This window comes from Podarcis tiliguerta, assembly GCF_965153285.1.
Source record: "Podarcis tiliguerta genome assembly, chromosome: 12".
Taxonomy (NCBI): Eukaryota; Metazoa; Chordata; class Lepidosauria; order Squamata; family Lacertidae; genus Podarcis; species Podarcis tiliguerta.
The window spans coordinates 14,803,297-14,817,485 of NC_139545.1; the positions used below are offsets into that span (position 1 = coordinate 14,803,297).

General features: G+C 44.1%; 1 protein-coding gene across 1 annotated transcript in view; it reads right to left on the bottom strand.

Annotated features, from left to right (window-relative positions):
* LOC310660301 (collagen alpha-4(VI) chain-like) overlaps nt 1-11,775 on the bottom strand; it is a 92,314-nt gene extending 80,539 nt beyond the window's left edge. The window contains exons 1-4 of the mRNA XM_083404624.1: nt 11,449-11,775; nt 10,840-10,920; nt 5,613-5,698; nt 1,157-1,765 (exon numbers count right to left, since the gene is read on the bottom strand). Coding sequence (XP_083260750.1) covers nt 1,157-1,765; nt 5,613-5,685 — 682 coding nt within the window. The 5' untranslated portion in view covers nt 5,686-5,698; nt 10,840-10,920; nt 11,449-11,775. The remainder of the gene's footprint in view (nt 1-1,156; nt 1,766-5,612; nt 5,699-10,839; nt 10,921-11,448) is intronic.
* Between the last annotated feature and the right edge of the window lie 2,414 nt (nt 11,776-14,189).

The window sequence follows — 14,189 nt, forward strand, 5'->3', positions numbered from 1 at the left end:
AGGCGGGGACTCCTGTGCAGGCTGGGATCCCTCAGGTTCAGTATCCGAGTCTGAATCCCAGCCCATCACACTTACCGGTTGAATTTATCTTGAATCAGGTTCTTTGTATAGAACACATGCCCTCCTCTTTATGTACACGCACCACCGGCTTTCAGGAACTAGACTGAGGAGGAATGGTGGGAACCCCCTCACCTTCCTGCAACTTCCAGAAAAGAGGAGGACAGTATAGATTTAGAACAGTGGTTTGCAGAAGGGCATAATTCAGAGGCAGCAGAGGGGAGGAGCTGGAAAATATTGGGAGAGCAGCAGGATGAAGCACCAGGGGAGAGACAGTTAACAGACTCAGTGTCTCTTGAAAGCATTCCTGACCCCTTCCCCTCTCCCAGAACCAGGCAGGCCTTGAAAGTAGTAGAACAGAAAGCTCAGAGGCAGAAAGCTCAGATCAGCCAGTGCAGGGGTGACGTAGAATAGAAGAGACGGAGAGGGTGGGACTTGACTTGGAGCAACACCATTATCTAAGAGAGCATTCCTTCAACTCTCTCTGTGAATGTTGAATAAGCTACTTCGTAAGAACTCATCCCACAGTGAGAGGGATAGGATTCCCTGAAGCCTTGATACCTGGTAGCATGCTGCTGAATGAAAAAGATTTTGTGATCTTGCTGTTGTTGTTTAGTCGTGTCCGATTCTTCGTGACCCCATGGACCAGAGCACGCCAGGCACTCCTGTCTTCCACTGCCTCCCGCAGTTTGGTCAAACTCATGTTGGTAGCTTCGAGAACACTGCCCAACCATCTCGTCCTCTGTCGTCCCCTTCTCCTTGTGCCCTCCATCTTTCCCAACATCAGGGTCTTTTCCAGGGAGTCTTCTCTTCTCATGAGGTGGCCAAAGTATTGGAGCCTCAGCTTCAGGATCTGTCCTTCCAGTGAGCACTCAGGGCTGATTTCCTTCAGAATGGATAGGTTTGATCTTCTTGCAGTCCATGGGACTCTCAAGAGTCTCCTCCAGCACCATAATTCAAAAGCATCAATTCTTCAGCGATCAGCCTTCTTTATGGTCCAGCTCTCACTTCCATACATCACTACTGGGAAAACCATAGCTAGGAAGGATTTATTTTTTTTAAAGACCACACACACACACACACACACTTTTGGATTTACCTGGAGAAACCTGAGTGATGTGTTGAGAGGCTTCTTCGCCAGTAGTACAAATCACCTGAAGCAGATTTTGGGAGATGCCCTGCAAGCCGGCAAAATCTTCCACGTTGTAGACGTGCGTCTCATCCGGGTCGCTAGCGATTAACTGAAGCTCCGACAAAACAGCATCCTTAATGCCCAAAGCATAGAGGGTGATGCCTGCGCTCTTGACCAGCTTTGAGGGCTCACGGATATCATCCTGAGCTTCCCCGTCTGTTATCACAACTGCCACTTGGGGGACGCCTTCGCGGCGCCGACTGCCGGCCACTTCGTTGAACTGATGGTCCAGCATAAACTTCAAACTCTTCCCAGTTTTGGTCCCCCCTCCTTTGTAGTGCAGGTTCCGAATCCGGTTTAAGATGTCCTCTTTGCGGTGGAAAGTGTTCAGGAAGAACTCGTTGTGAGGCAGGTCGCTGTACAGAATCAGCCCGACCTGTATTTTATCCGGTCCAATGTCCAAGCCATCAACCATGGTGTACAGAAAGTCTTGCATGCTTTTGAAGTTCTTTGTTCCGATGCTCCAGGATCCGTCCACCAGGAACACGAGGTCTGCAATGGCAGTTTCTCTGCAGACTGAAGAAAGACAGGGTAACCTTTTGTTCTTACATCAAAAGGCATTTGTTAGATTCGGGACAGGCAAAAGAAAACATTTCTTCATGTAACCCAGGGGTTGGGGGACATGAAGTCCGCATGATGTCGCCGGTCCCCAACTCGCATCATCCCTGACTACCAACCAGGCTGGGTGGGGTGATGGCAAAACAACAACAACAAACCTATGGTTACGTGAAACATACTCAATAAACACACAAGACGTAACCGGCAGTACTTTTGAATAAATAAGGTATACAGTCATACCTCAAGTTGAATGTGCTTCGGGCTGAACGCGTTCGAATTGCGCTCCGCAGCAACCCGGAAGTAATGGAGCACGTTACTTCCGGGTTTCGCTGCTCACGCATGTGCAGACGCTCAAAATGACATCACGCTCATGCGCAGAAGTGGCGAAACGCAACCCGTGTGTGGACAGACACACCATCGCATCTTACGTTCCGTTCGGGATGCAAACAGGGCTCCGGAACGGATCCCGTTCACATCACGAGGTACCACTGTACTATTTATTGTATCAAATTGTAGGTTTCAACGGAAGTCTCATAAAGTTCAACGAAAAATGCAGAAGACCCAGTGGATCAGTTCATTCTCTAGTCAGTTCATGCACAAGGTCCATACATGTATAAGTATCTATTCCACCTGTCTGTTCATAGAGTTCAATAATCCACATGAAGGGTTGTTACAGTTCCACAGGATCCTTTCATAGAATCATAGAATCATAGAGTTGGAAGAGACCACAAGGGCCATCGAGTCCAACCCCCTGCCAAGCAGGAAACACCATCAGAGCACTCCTGACATATGGTTGTCAAGCCTCTGCTTAAAGACCTCCAAAGAAGGAGACTCCACCACACTCCTTGGCAGCAAATTCCACTGTCGAACAGCTCTTACTGACAGGAAGTTCTTCCTAATGTTTAGGTGGAATCTTCTTTCTTGTAGTTTGGATCCATTGCTCCGTGTCCGCTTCTCTGGAGCAGCAGAAAACAACCTTTCTCTCTCCTCTATGTGACATCCTTTTATATATTTGAACATGGCTATCATATCACAGAGTCTAAGACAACCAGTACTATGCTATAAGATCCACTATCCTATAATATTACATATGAGCCTGTTCTACTGATGAAGCCTAGGATGGCGAAACAAGGCTAATATTCCGGAAATCCTTGTCTTAGACCCTGTGGAATAGGTATTTATACATGTATGGACCTTATGCATGAACTGACTAGAGAATGAACTGATCCACTGGGTTTTCTGCTTTATTTCGTAGAACTTTATGAGACTTCCATTGAAATCTACAATTTGATACAATGACTAGTATACCTTATTTATTCAAAAGTACAGCCGGTTACGTCTTGTGTGTTTATTGAGGATGGGGTGATGGCAGCAGGCATCCAACAACATTTGGAGGGCTACAGGTTCCCCACCCCTGGCATAGCACATATTTATTTAAAGCATGTTGTACGCTGAAAGAGAACTATATGAAAATGATGTGCCGGTGGTATTTGACTCCTACTAAGTTATCTAAAATGTATAGAACAAGTTCAAATATCTGCTGTAAGTGTAACGAGAAAGAGGGTACCTTTTATCATATGTGGTGGTCATGCAAGATAATAAAATCATTTTGCGAAATGACATATGATGAACTGGGGGAAAATGTTTAAAATAACATTTGGTTAAAAAAAAAACCTGAAGCTTTTTTATTAGGAATTACAGTGGTGCCTCGCAAGATGAAATTAATTTGTTCTGCAAGTTTTTTCGTCTTGTGAATTTTTCGTCTTGCGAAGCACGGTTTCCCATAGGATATGCATTGACGGTTTCCCATAGGAATGCATTGACGGTTTTAAGAAAAAGGCGCAAGACGTTTTCGTCTTGCGAAGCAAGCCCATAGGGAAATTCGTCTTGCGAAGCAACTCAAAAAACAAAAAACTCTTTCATCTTGCGAGTTTTTCATCTTGCGAGGCATTCGTCTTGCAAGGTACCACTGTATAGGTACCGAGATTCCAAAGGACCAGAAAAGACTTTTTATGTATGCAACAACAGCTGCACGAATGTTACTAGCCCAAAGATGGAAAGAAGCAATGGTCCAGACCAGGGAAGAGTGGCAAGCCAAACTGCTGAATTATGCTGAAATGGTAAAACTAACCGGGAGACTCAGGGACCAAGAAGATAAAGACTTTAAGAAAGAATGGGGGAAATTTATAATTTACCTAAGAGACCATTGTAAGCACATCAAACCCTTAGTTGGACTGTAAGAATCACTTGTAAAGAATGAGCCTTATGGATAATTTAGAAAAATGTAAATATTGGAGAATGTATTGATATGTAGATTGGGGGGGAAATGTTATTAGGACCCAGATAGGAGGTGGGGAGGAGTCACAAGATTCAGAGAATCTCCTGAAATGATTATTTAAAGAATTTTGTTATAAATTTGTATTTAAACAAATATTTGAAAAAAGAATAAGACATAACATATATTTAACTTGTGCAACTTGATGCCGCTAGAGAATAGTGATGACCGTTGATTTACACTGGGGCTGGATCTACGCTGACCTGCTTAACATTATTTCCCCCTATTAGAATGATATTAGATGTCATGGACACATCTGCCCCAAGTAGAGAAACACAGTGTCAGGAGTCCAGGTTCCCAGCTTAATAACACAGTAAGCATAGGCAATTAAAAAAGGAAGATTTATTGCAAAAACAAACAGATAGCTCCAGACGGCTCTGACAAAGCCTCCAGCATCATTACTCAAGATGACCCTTCTGATGACTTCTTCCGGTGTCGATAGAAAATATTGAACTTACAAACTTTACCTCTCTTGTTTTGCTTCCTATCTAACAGCCCTTCCATTTGCCAACTCTTCAGGCTTAGTGGATCAGCTCCAACCTCTTCCTGTTCTGAGAGGCTGTCTCTTAATCTATTAGCACCAATTTGTGCTTCTGGCAAGCTTTGACTGTGTTCTAGCCTGCTCTCAGCTACTGCCTTATCAGCCTGCCCGTCAAAGTCAGGAAGAGCCATAGTCTGCACCTGCCGGCTCTCCCCTGGCTGACTAACATCTGTTTCTGCCTTTCTGTTCCTGGCTGCTTTTTGCAGTTGGCTGCAAACCTTCACTTGGAGCTGGCTCATTCCTGACACACAGCATGAGTTAGGAAGCAGTCAGACAGCTGGGAGCAGTCCCTCTCCCCCGACACAGAAGGAATGTAGATAAGATGTTAGCAGAGAGTGGGAGAGAGAGGAGTCAGCTTGCTCAAGAAGCACAGGCAGCTTCAGAAAGCAGAAGGGGTAGCATTTCCTCACCGGAAGAGTAGGCAATTAATCCCCTGAGCCCAAAGAGTAGACGTATGGGAAAGATATTAGACAGAAAACAAACCCAGAAATGTAAGGGTCATAGGTTCAGGATATTCTGCAGAAGCAGGAGGCACTCCTCAGAAGGCTCAACTGACTCGTAAGTCACGGACGCTCGGTTAGACGTCCAAGGGTAATTGTTTGTACAGTATTGCAATAAATCTTCAAGCTAATTACGACTTGCATGCTGTGTTATCGAGACAGCAGCCTGGGCTCCTGACATTAGATATGTCATTCTAAAACGTCACAGGGCATAATTGTTAATTAAAACGGTTTTTTTACACCCCTCCCCTTTTTTTGTCAAATGTAATACCCTGCCACACCATTTTCTAAACCGCTGTTTCTTTCTGTGCTGCTGGTCGCTGGTTGCTCTGCTCTGCCCTCTGATGTCACATTTTAATTCTTCCCCCCTGTGTGTCTTTAGTTATCTGCTCATGGATATTACTAAAAAAAGCACGGATATTACATTACCAGTAGTTTGGGCATTGGTTGAGCACAACATGGTCAAAAACACAAGAATAAACCTTTGGTTCCAGTTGTCCATCCTGGGGGCACCCCTGAAGAAAATAAATAATAATAATAATAATAATAATAATTAATAGTAACAACAACAACAACCACCTTTCATTCATATTGAAAAATCCAGTTGTATACACAAAGATATGCCATACGTCCCGGACATAGCCGGATTTTCACTTTTTGAAATATGGCAACCCTAATACACACTGAGTCTTTAAAGCGTATTCAGAGCACATGGCTTCCACCAAAGAGTCCTGGGAACTGTAATTGGTTAAGGGCTGCTGGTGACTGTAACTATGTCCCCTGCTATGCTAATCCACAATTTCTCCCATATCAAAGTTTAAGGATCAGTGTACACATGCATCACTTGAGGATGTAACAAGAGTTCTGTTGGTAGAGCCCCGGTCTCAGGTTCAATCCCTTGAAGGGCTGGGGACGACCTCTGCCTGAAACCCTGGAGAGCCCCCTCTGCCTGTCAGTGTAGAAACCAGGGGCGAGGGACCTTGAGGACCAGGGAATGAATGCTCCAGGTTTCTCCATCTGGCCCTGGAGGATCTTCCCAGGCTATGTGTATTACTGGTCCTGCTCCCTTCTCAAGTGCTTTGCTCTGGTTGGAAGGTGTCCTTGAAAAAGCCTCTTAGTTGCCTGAATGGAGGGTGGAGATGTGTCTGTAAATCTCTGGCTTTTACAAGAGTGAATTGACAATAGTATTGTGTTGTGTGATGTTTTACCTGTGACTTCTGTGTATTAGTCATCATTGGGTAATGGACAGGCACCTGTTAATCAGCCTTGTGTGACTCTACATACACTCTATAAAAAATTTGGATTGAGGAATAATCCTCTTCACAGGCTGAATTCAGATATCATGCCAAACTGTGGTTTGGCATCGTATCTGCACCTGTGTTGCAAAACCCTGGAGTGTCACCAGGATATCAACCGTAGTTTCAAGCTGGCTTCCAAGCTACAGTTTATGCTAACCACGGTTTGCTGTTATATCTGAATTAATAAGCCAAAATAAGAACCACGGCTCCACCCGAAGAGCCTGATGCACCATGAAAGTGCGCTGAACACATGGGAAATGAAAAACCAGTAAGTTGCCCTAAACCACGGTTTGCCTGTTGTATATCTGGATGTTGAAACCTCAGTATGGTTAGGCACAAGCCATTATTCAGCGCAGTTTCAGCCACTACAAAGATCTGTACTGTGAGGTTGTGTCTTGGGTCTTTTTTTGATAATGACAGGCCAGCTGGGAAACACCAAAGTTTCTGGCAAATATCTATGACAACAATTAAGCGGGGGAAATGAAACAGCCACCTCTGAATTAATGATGACAAACAAAGCCCTGCAGACAAGGCTATCATTGCTTATGGGATGCCAGATGATTAGGATCTACCTCCAAAAGACAAACTGTTTATTATTATGTTATGCACTTCAGCAGCTGCATAGGCCCCTGGAAAGTTTGTGCAAGCAAGCTGGGTTTATGCATTTCAGAAGCTCCTCCAGGTTGACCTTCTGAAACTATTTGAAAGGGCACTGCATTTTTTCCACCAGACTGAGAATCCGGTTCCAAAAAATTAGGGTCTTGCTGTGCCACGAGTCAAAGCACAGCCCTGAGAACATTTTAGATTTTGACCGATACTCCTGCACAAGAACTCTTCTTTGAAACTAGACAAGTCTAAATGCCCCATCTAAAGACTTGAGACATATTTTTGTTTCATTAAATGCAGAGGAGGGGTTGGAAAAAACCAGTCGCAAACAGCATGAAAGATGTGCACAGATAACCCATGCCAGCTAAATCTAGTTAATTATGGTTGCACAGGAACATCGACCTCAAGGGCAAGAGATATAAGTGGGATGTAGGAAATCTATCCAAACTAATCATCATCATGAATGTTACAAAGTCATCCCAAATGTTTTGGATTCATCCCCACTTCGCAATCTGGATCCTTTGCTGCTTTCTCACATGAGTCCCGGCCTAAAAAAGCTTGCTGAAGGATAAAAAGGTAAAGAGACCCCTGACCATTAGGTCCAGTTGTGGCCGACTCATCTCGCTTTATTGGCCGAGGGAGCCGGTGTACAGCTTCCGGGTCATGTGGCCAGCATGACTAAGCCACTTCTGGCGAACCAGAGCAGCGCACAGAAATGCCGTTTACCTTCCCGCCAGAGTGGTACCTATTTATCTACTTGCACTTTGACGTGCTTTCAAACTGCTAGGTTAGCAGGAGCAGGGACGGAGCAACGGGAGCTCACCCCGTCGCGGGGATTCGAACCGCTGACCTTCTGATCAGCAAGCCCTAGGCTCTGTGGTTAAACCCACAGCACCACCCACATCCCACTGAATGGTATAGTTTTTGTAAAATATGCAGGGATTTATGATATGTAAAACGAACCATGGATAGAGAAAAAGGGAGGTCACTGATATCTTAAGGACGTAACAATGAGTATTTTAAATTGTAAAACAGAAAATTTAATAAAAATTATATATACACACAAAAAAGATATATCACTATATCACAATAGTTGGCTGGTGATACATCACAATGTTGAAAAGCTGGCATTGCCCAGCCCTGATCCCGACTAGCTATAGCAATTTCCTAGAGTCCTAATACTGCAACAAGCTGTTTACGAAGCAGAGTAAAGCAAACATCATGCTAGCACCGCAGTAGATATAAAAAGTGTGCCATAATTCTGCCATGGTAAAAGGTACCAGTTCAATGGCTTTAATAACCTAGTATCACCACCACGTTTTTACGCAACACAGAAAAAGGCATTGTGCAAGCACTGAAACTGTTTGCATCTTGGTTTGGAGGCAGCGTGGTCTCAACATAGCAAAAAGTGTCGTCCTTTTTAAGCAAACCACATCTTTCCTGTGGCTTATTTCCAATAAGGCAATCTACAGCAATCGATTACATCTGATAAGCATCCTGTTTTTGGAGAGCTTTCCAAGCAATGAATAAACATCCGCAGAAAAATGCTGCAGCGTGTGGGTAAATAACCTGGGTTAGTAATTCTATTCATGTGATAAAAAAGTTCAGGACCACACAAGTGGATCTTGTGTTAAATATAGGTCAACGCACATCTTGGTCTGAAAAAAAACAGGTTACGTTAAACAGAAAAGTAGGAAAAGTGTTCATCAGTCATGAACATAAAGGGAAGAAAGTATAATTCCTTTCCCCGGTGCAGGATACAGTTGTTATCCAACCACTTTTCAATGCATATACTTATCCTTTGAGCTTTGCTGTTTTTGAATATGAGAGAAAATTTAGATTTCCCCTCCAAAACAGTGCTGTGTACTGCCTCCCACCCACATATTCTTGAAACTTGCTAAATATTAATAATATTTCATCCACATCAATGAATACTGTTTAGATGCTCTTCTACCTCCATCACATTTTTTAAAATATATTTTTCTTAAAGATGACAGCAAGCTTATTATTTATAGGATTTACAGAAGCCGTCCCAGTTTCTGATTTGATCCCGGAATGTCCCACTTTTCCTTAGGATGTCCTTGTTTTCATTGGAGAAATGTTGGAGATACGGAGTTAGGTGACCCCCCAGCCAAGGAGATAAGTAACTATACAACCTTTAGAAGCCATCTGAAGGCAGCCCTATATAGGGAAGTTTTTAAATGTTTAATATTTTATTATGTTGTTATATCTGAAAGAGCGTCTCCACCCCATCGTTCTGCCCGGACGCTGAGGTCCAGCGCCGAGGGCCTTCTGTCGGTTCCCTCACTGCGAGAAGCCAAGTTACAGGGAACCAGGCAGAGGGCCTTCTTGGTAGTGGCGCCCTCCCTGTGGAACGCCCTCCCACCAGATGTCAAAGAGAACAAGAACTACCAGACTTTTAGAAGACTTCTGAAGGCAGCCCTGTTTAGGGAAGCTTTTAATGTTTGAAATAGTACAGTATTTTAATATTTTGTTGGAAGCCACCCAGAGTGGCTGGGGAAGCCCAGCCAGATGGGCGGGGTATAAGTAAAAAATTATTTATTATTATTATTATTATTATTTGGAAGCAACACAGAGTGGCTGGGGCAACTCAGTCAGATGGATGGGCTATAAACAGCAAAATAATAATCCTCCTCCTCCTCCTCACCATTATCATTTTTGAATAGGACATCCCTATTTTCATCAGAGAAATGTTGGAGGGTATGCAACTTTTGGGCCTCCTTTAAGATGCTCATATAAATGTTCCATCCCTAAGTGACTTAGGCCCAAATACAGTGGTGCCTCGCAAGACAAAAAGAATCCGTTCCGCGAGTCTTTTCGTCTTGCGGTTTTTTCGTCTTGCGAAGCAAGCCCATTGACGGAGTAGCGCTATTAGCACTATTGGCGATTTAAGGGCTAAAAACGGCTTTTTAAGGCTTAAGGGATTAGCGGTTTTGCTGCTAAAATGCTTTTAGCAGCTTAGCGCTTCAGAAAAAGGGGTTTTGGAGCGGGGGGGGGGAAATCAAAATTTTTCGTCAATTTTCGTCTTGCGAAGCAAGCCCATAGGGAAATTCGTCTTGCGAAGCGCCTCTGCAAACGGAAAACCCTTTCGTCTTGCGGGTTTTCCGTCTTGCGAGGCATTCGTCTTGCGGGGCACCACTGTATCTGAAAAACTGCTTCCTTCCCTGGACCCTCTCAGGTTTTAAGATTGACAGAGGGGGTAAAAACACAAAAACTTGCCCTGGGACCATGCAGTAAAGGGCAGGTAAAAGATCTTATAACCAAAAATAATCAATAAATAAACCTCAGGCCACCTTCCTTCTACAACAGCTTTCAGAATGTAAAAAGACAGATGTGCTTGTGGATGTTCTTGCCTGTTTGAAACTATGAAAACTAATAAAATTCTAAATTTTAAAAAGGCTGGTTGAAATTTTTCCCCTGACCTTCCCACTATTGCTAAAGACTGAACATACAGCCATATTTTTTTCCTGATGTATTCTTGGATTTACCAATATGAATTCCCTCATCTTTTTCCTAACGGGATGAGAATTTACACTTGAAGAACAATCGCTAAGATTTTGTATTAAGATGGAACTTAGATCCCAACACCAGACAGACCATCAGGATCTCGTGTTGCCTTTTACAGCTTCCTGCAAACATTCTATTATTTCATTTACTGAAGATATGCATCATCTCGTTTGTGGCAAGCTGAAGTACGATTGCATCCCGTTTGAATAAATTATTCCTCTTACTTGGGGAAACCTTCCTTCTTGTAGACACTTGCTTTTCCCGAACTTCCTTCCTCACAGAGTCGTCTGCAAAGGCTAAAAGCCCTGAAATGCAAAAAAGAATTGTGTGCAGAGCTTTGGTGCAAATGTCCAGCATTTTGACTCTCTCTAAAGTATATTAAAAAGTGGATTCCTAAACCTTATATTTCTTCTCAAAGCAGCAGCAGCAGCATTTGGGAACGTCGTCTGCCCTGTCCATTCCACCTACCGCTCACCTCTTTAGATTGCTATATTATAATTCCAGAATAAATCAATTGGAACTAGACATTTAACTTGCAATGCATCTCAAGTCTAAACATTCTGTGAGATAAGACGAGACATCTTGCACTAGCCAATGTCTTATCAGTGATGCATGGGAAAGTTCTTTCAGAAATTTTATTAGTACATTTTGGGGGGAAACAACATTAAAATGTCTCTGTGAAGCCATAAAAATCATTTTCTTCTTTCTGTGAAGAAAGACACCCATTTCTTTTGGGATCTGATATGAGCGTAAAGTTTATATGTTCCCTCACAGAAGCACACGCATAACGATTGCAAATTAATGGAGAAGGAGATCCTAAATATTGCACTCACCTGGCTTCTTAGAGGTCCATCTGTGCAGTGTCTAGTGGTCCATATGATTGATCATCTATCCTCTCTCAGGACTGTCCAAAAGCATCAAAGATTCCAGCTGTGAGCAGCCAGTTGTGCTGTTGGAAACAGACTGGGAGCCCGCCTCCCAAGACAATCCCTCTGAGACAGAACTCTCAGTCTCTTGCGTAAACTCTGGATTGCCCCAGAAGGAAAAGTTTTCTCTGACATATATGTAGGATTAATGAGAATTTTAAAAATGTTGCCAGTAATGGAGGCCCTAAAGTATATATTCGAGTCTATGAATTCAAGATATTCACTTGCTGGTCTTCAAATCCGACACGAGACCCCAATTGACCCCTTCAATGACCACAGGCACTTCTCTGCCTCAATTCCCCATCTGCAAAGCTATACAGTTGTACCTTGGATCTCAAATGCCTTGCAACTTGAACGTTTTGGCTCCCAAATGCCGCAAACCTGGAAGTGAGTGTTGCGGTTTGTGAACGTTCTTTGGAACCTGAACATCCGACGCTGCTTCCGCAGCTTTTGATTGGCTGCAGGAAGCTTCTGCAGCCAATCGGAAGCCGTGCCTTGGTTGTCGAATGCTTTTGGAAGTCGAACGGACTTCCGGAACGGATTCCGTTCAACAACCAAGGTATGACTGGATCATTATGATGATGCTGATGACACTCAGCTGGACCAGTGTCTTGCCTTGGTAATGGACTGGATGAGAGCCAACAAACTGAAGCTCAATCCAGATAAGACTGAGGCTCTGTTAGTGGGTGGTTCCCTAGACCGGATGGGTAGGAGATCGCCTACTCTTGATAGGGCTACACTTCCTCTGAAGGAGCAGGTTTGTAGCTTGAGGGTGCTTCTGGATCCTTTGCTATCACTCAAGGCTCAGGTGGCCTCAGTGGCCCAGAGTGCCTTCCATCAGCTTCAGCTGGTGGCCCAGCTACGCCCCTATCTGGACAGGGATAGCCTAACTACTGTTGTCTATGCTCTGGTAACCTCAAGGTTAGATTACTGCAATGCGTTATATACAGGGCTGCCCCTGAAGACGGTTCGGAAACTTCAGCTAGTGCAGAATTCAGCAGCCTGGTTGCTCACCGGAGCAAGAACGTTTGAGCATGTTACACCGATCCTGGTCTGACTGCACTGGCTACCAATTAGTTTCTGGGCCCAATTCAAAGTGCTGGTTTTGACTTATAAAGCCTTAAATGGCTCAGGACCGCAATAGCCCAAGGACCGCCTCTTTCCATATGAACCTATCCAGACCCTGACACCATCTTCTGAGGCCCTCCTTCGTGTGCCTCTTCCTCGAGAGGTCTGGAGGGTGGCAACACAAGAACGGGGCCTTCTCTGCAGTGGCTCCCCGTCTGTGGAATGCTCTCCCCAGGGAAGTTCGCCTGGTGCCTTCATTATACACCTTTAGGCACCGGGCAGAAACATTCCGTTTAATCCAGGCCTTAGGTTGATTTGATTGACATCCTATGCCCTTTTAAAATGTGTCTCGGGGGGGGGGGCTTATTGGGTTGTTGTTTTTATTCTGATTATGAATTCTGTGGTTTTATATTTTGAGTTTATTCTGTAAACTGGCCTGAGACCTGCAGGTATAGGGTGGTATATAAATTCAATAAATAAATAAAATCACCAAGTTTTTCTTTGACTCGCCTTTGTTAACTGTTAAGCATCCTCTAAATTAAATTAAACAAAAGTTGTTGTTGTTGTTGTTGTTGTTGTTGTTGTTGTTGTTGTTGTTGTTGTTGTTGTTACTGGCCAGCAAGATGAGGGTGTGGTAAGGTATGCTGAATTAGATCAAGGCTTTTCATTACAGTGTGGCTCATTAACAGCACAAGCCTATAGATATTTCCTTGGAAATGTTCCACTGTGTTTAAGGGGGGTTACTCCCAAGTAAGTGTGTGTAGGAGTGCAGCTTTAAAAGTCTATGTACCGTATTTTTCGCTCTATAAGACACACTTTTTCCCTCCTAAAAGGTAAGGGGAAATGTGTGTGCGTCTTATGGAGCGAATGCAGGCTGTGCGGCTATCCCAGAAGCCAGAACAGCGAGAGGAATCACTGCGCAGCGCTCCCTCTTGCTGTTCTAGCTTCTGGCTTAGCCCCTCTGTCCCTTCCCCTCCCGGAAAAGCCCCCAAGAGCCGCACTCCCTTTAAAGAGCCACATGGAGTGAGTGTGCGGCTCTTGGGGGCTTTTCCCCGAGGAGGGAGAAGGGCAGTGACGGGCTGCCCTTCTCCCTCCTCGGGGAAAAGCCTGCAAGCACCGCACACATGCTCCACACGGCTCATGAAAGGGAGTGCTGAGCAGAGCGTGGGATGTATACAGGCTCTGCTCAGCACTCCCTTTAAAGAATTTTTTTTTTCTTGCATTCCCCCTCTAAAAACTAGGTGCGTCTTACGGTCAGGTGCATCTTATGGAACGAAAAATACAGTGAATATGGTCTTACCAAGGATTTCAGAATCAATAAAAGGGGGCTTTCATGTACAACATCCTACCGCCAGTGTGCTATAATATTGATAAGAAGCTGCTAACTTGCACGCAGTATTTAAAATTGCCCCGGAGGCAAGAAGGACAAGATAGAGCTAAGAACGAAACATAAATAGAGTTAATAATGAATACTGTACCTAGAAGGTATTCATGAACTTCTGAAATACAAGAAGGGGGGTTTCCTAGGCTGTTATACCATAGGAAGCTGAGAAACTGGGGGGAACAAAAGAAAATTGACA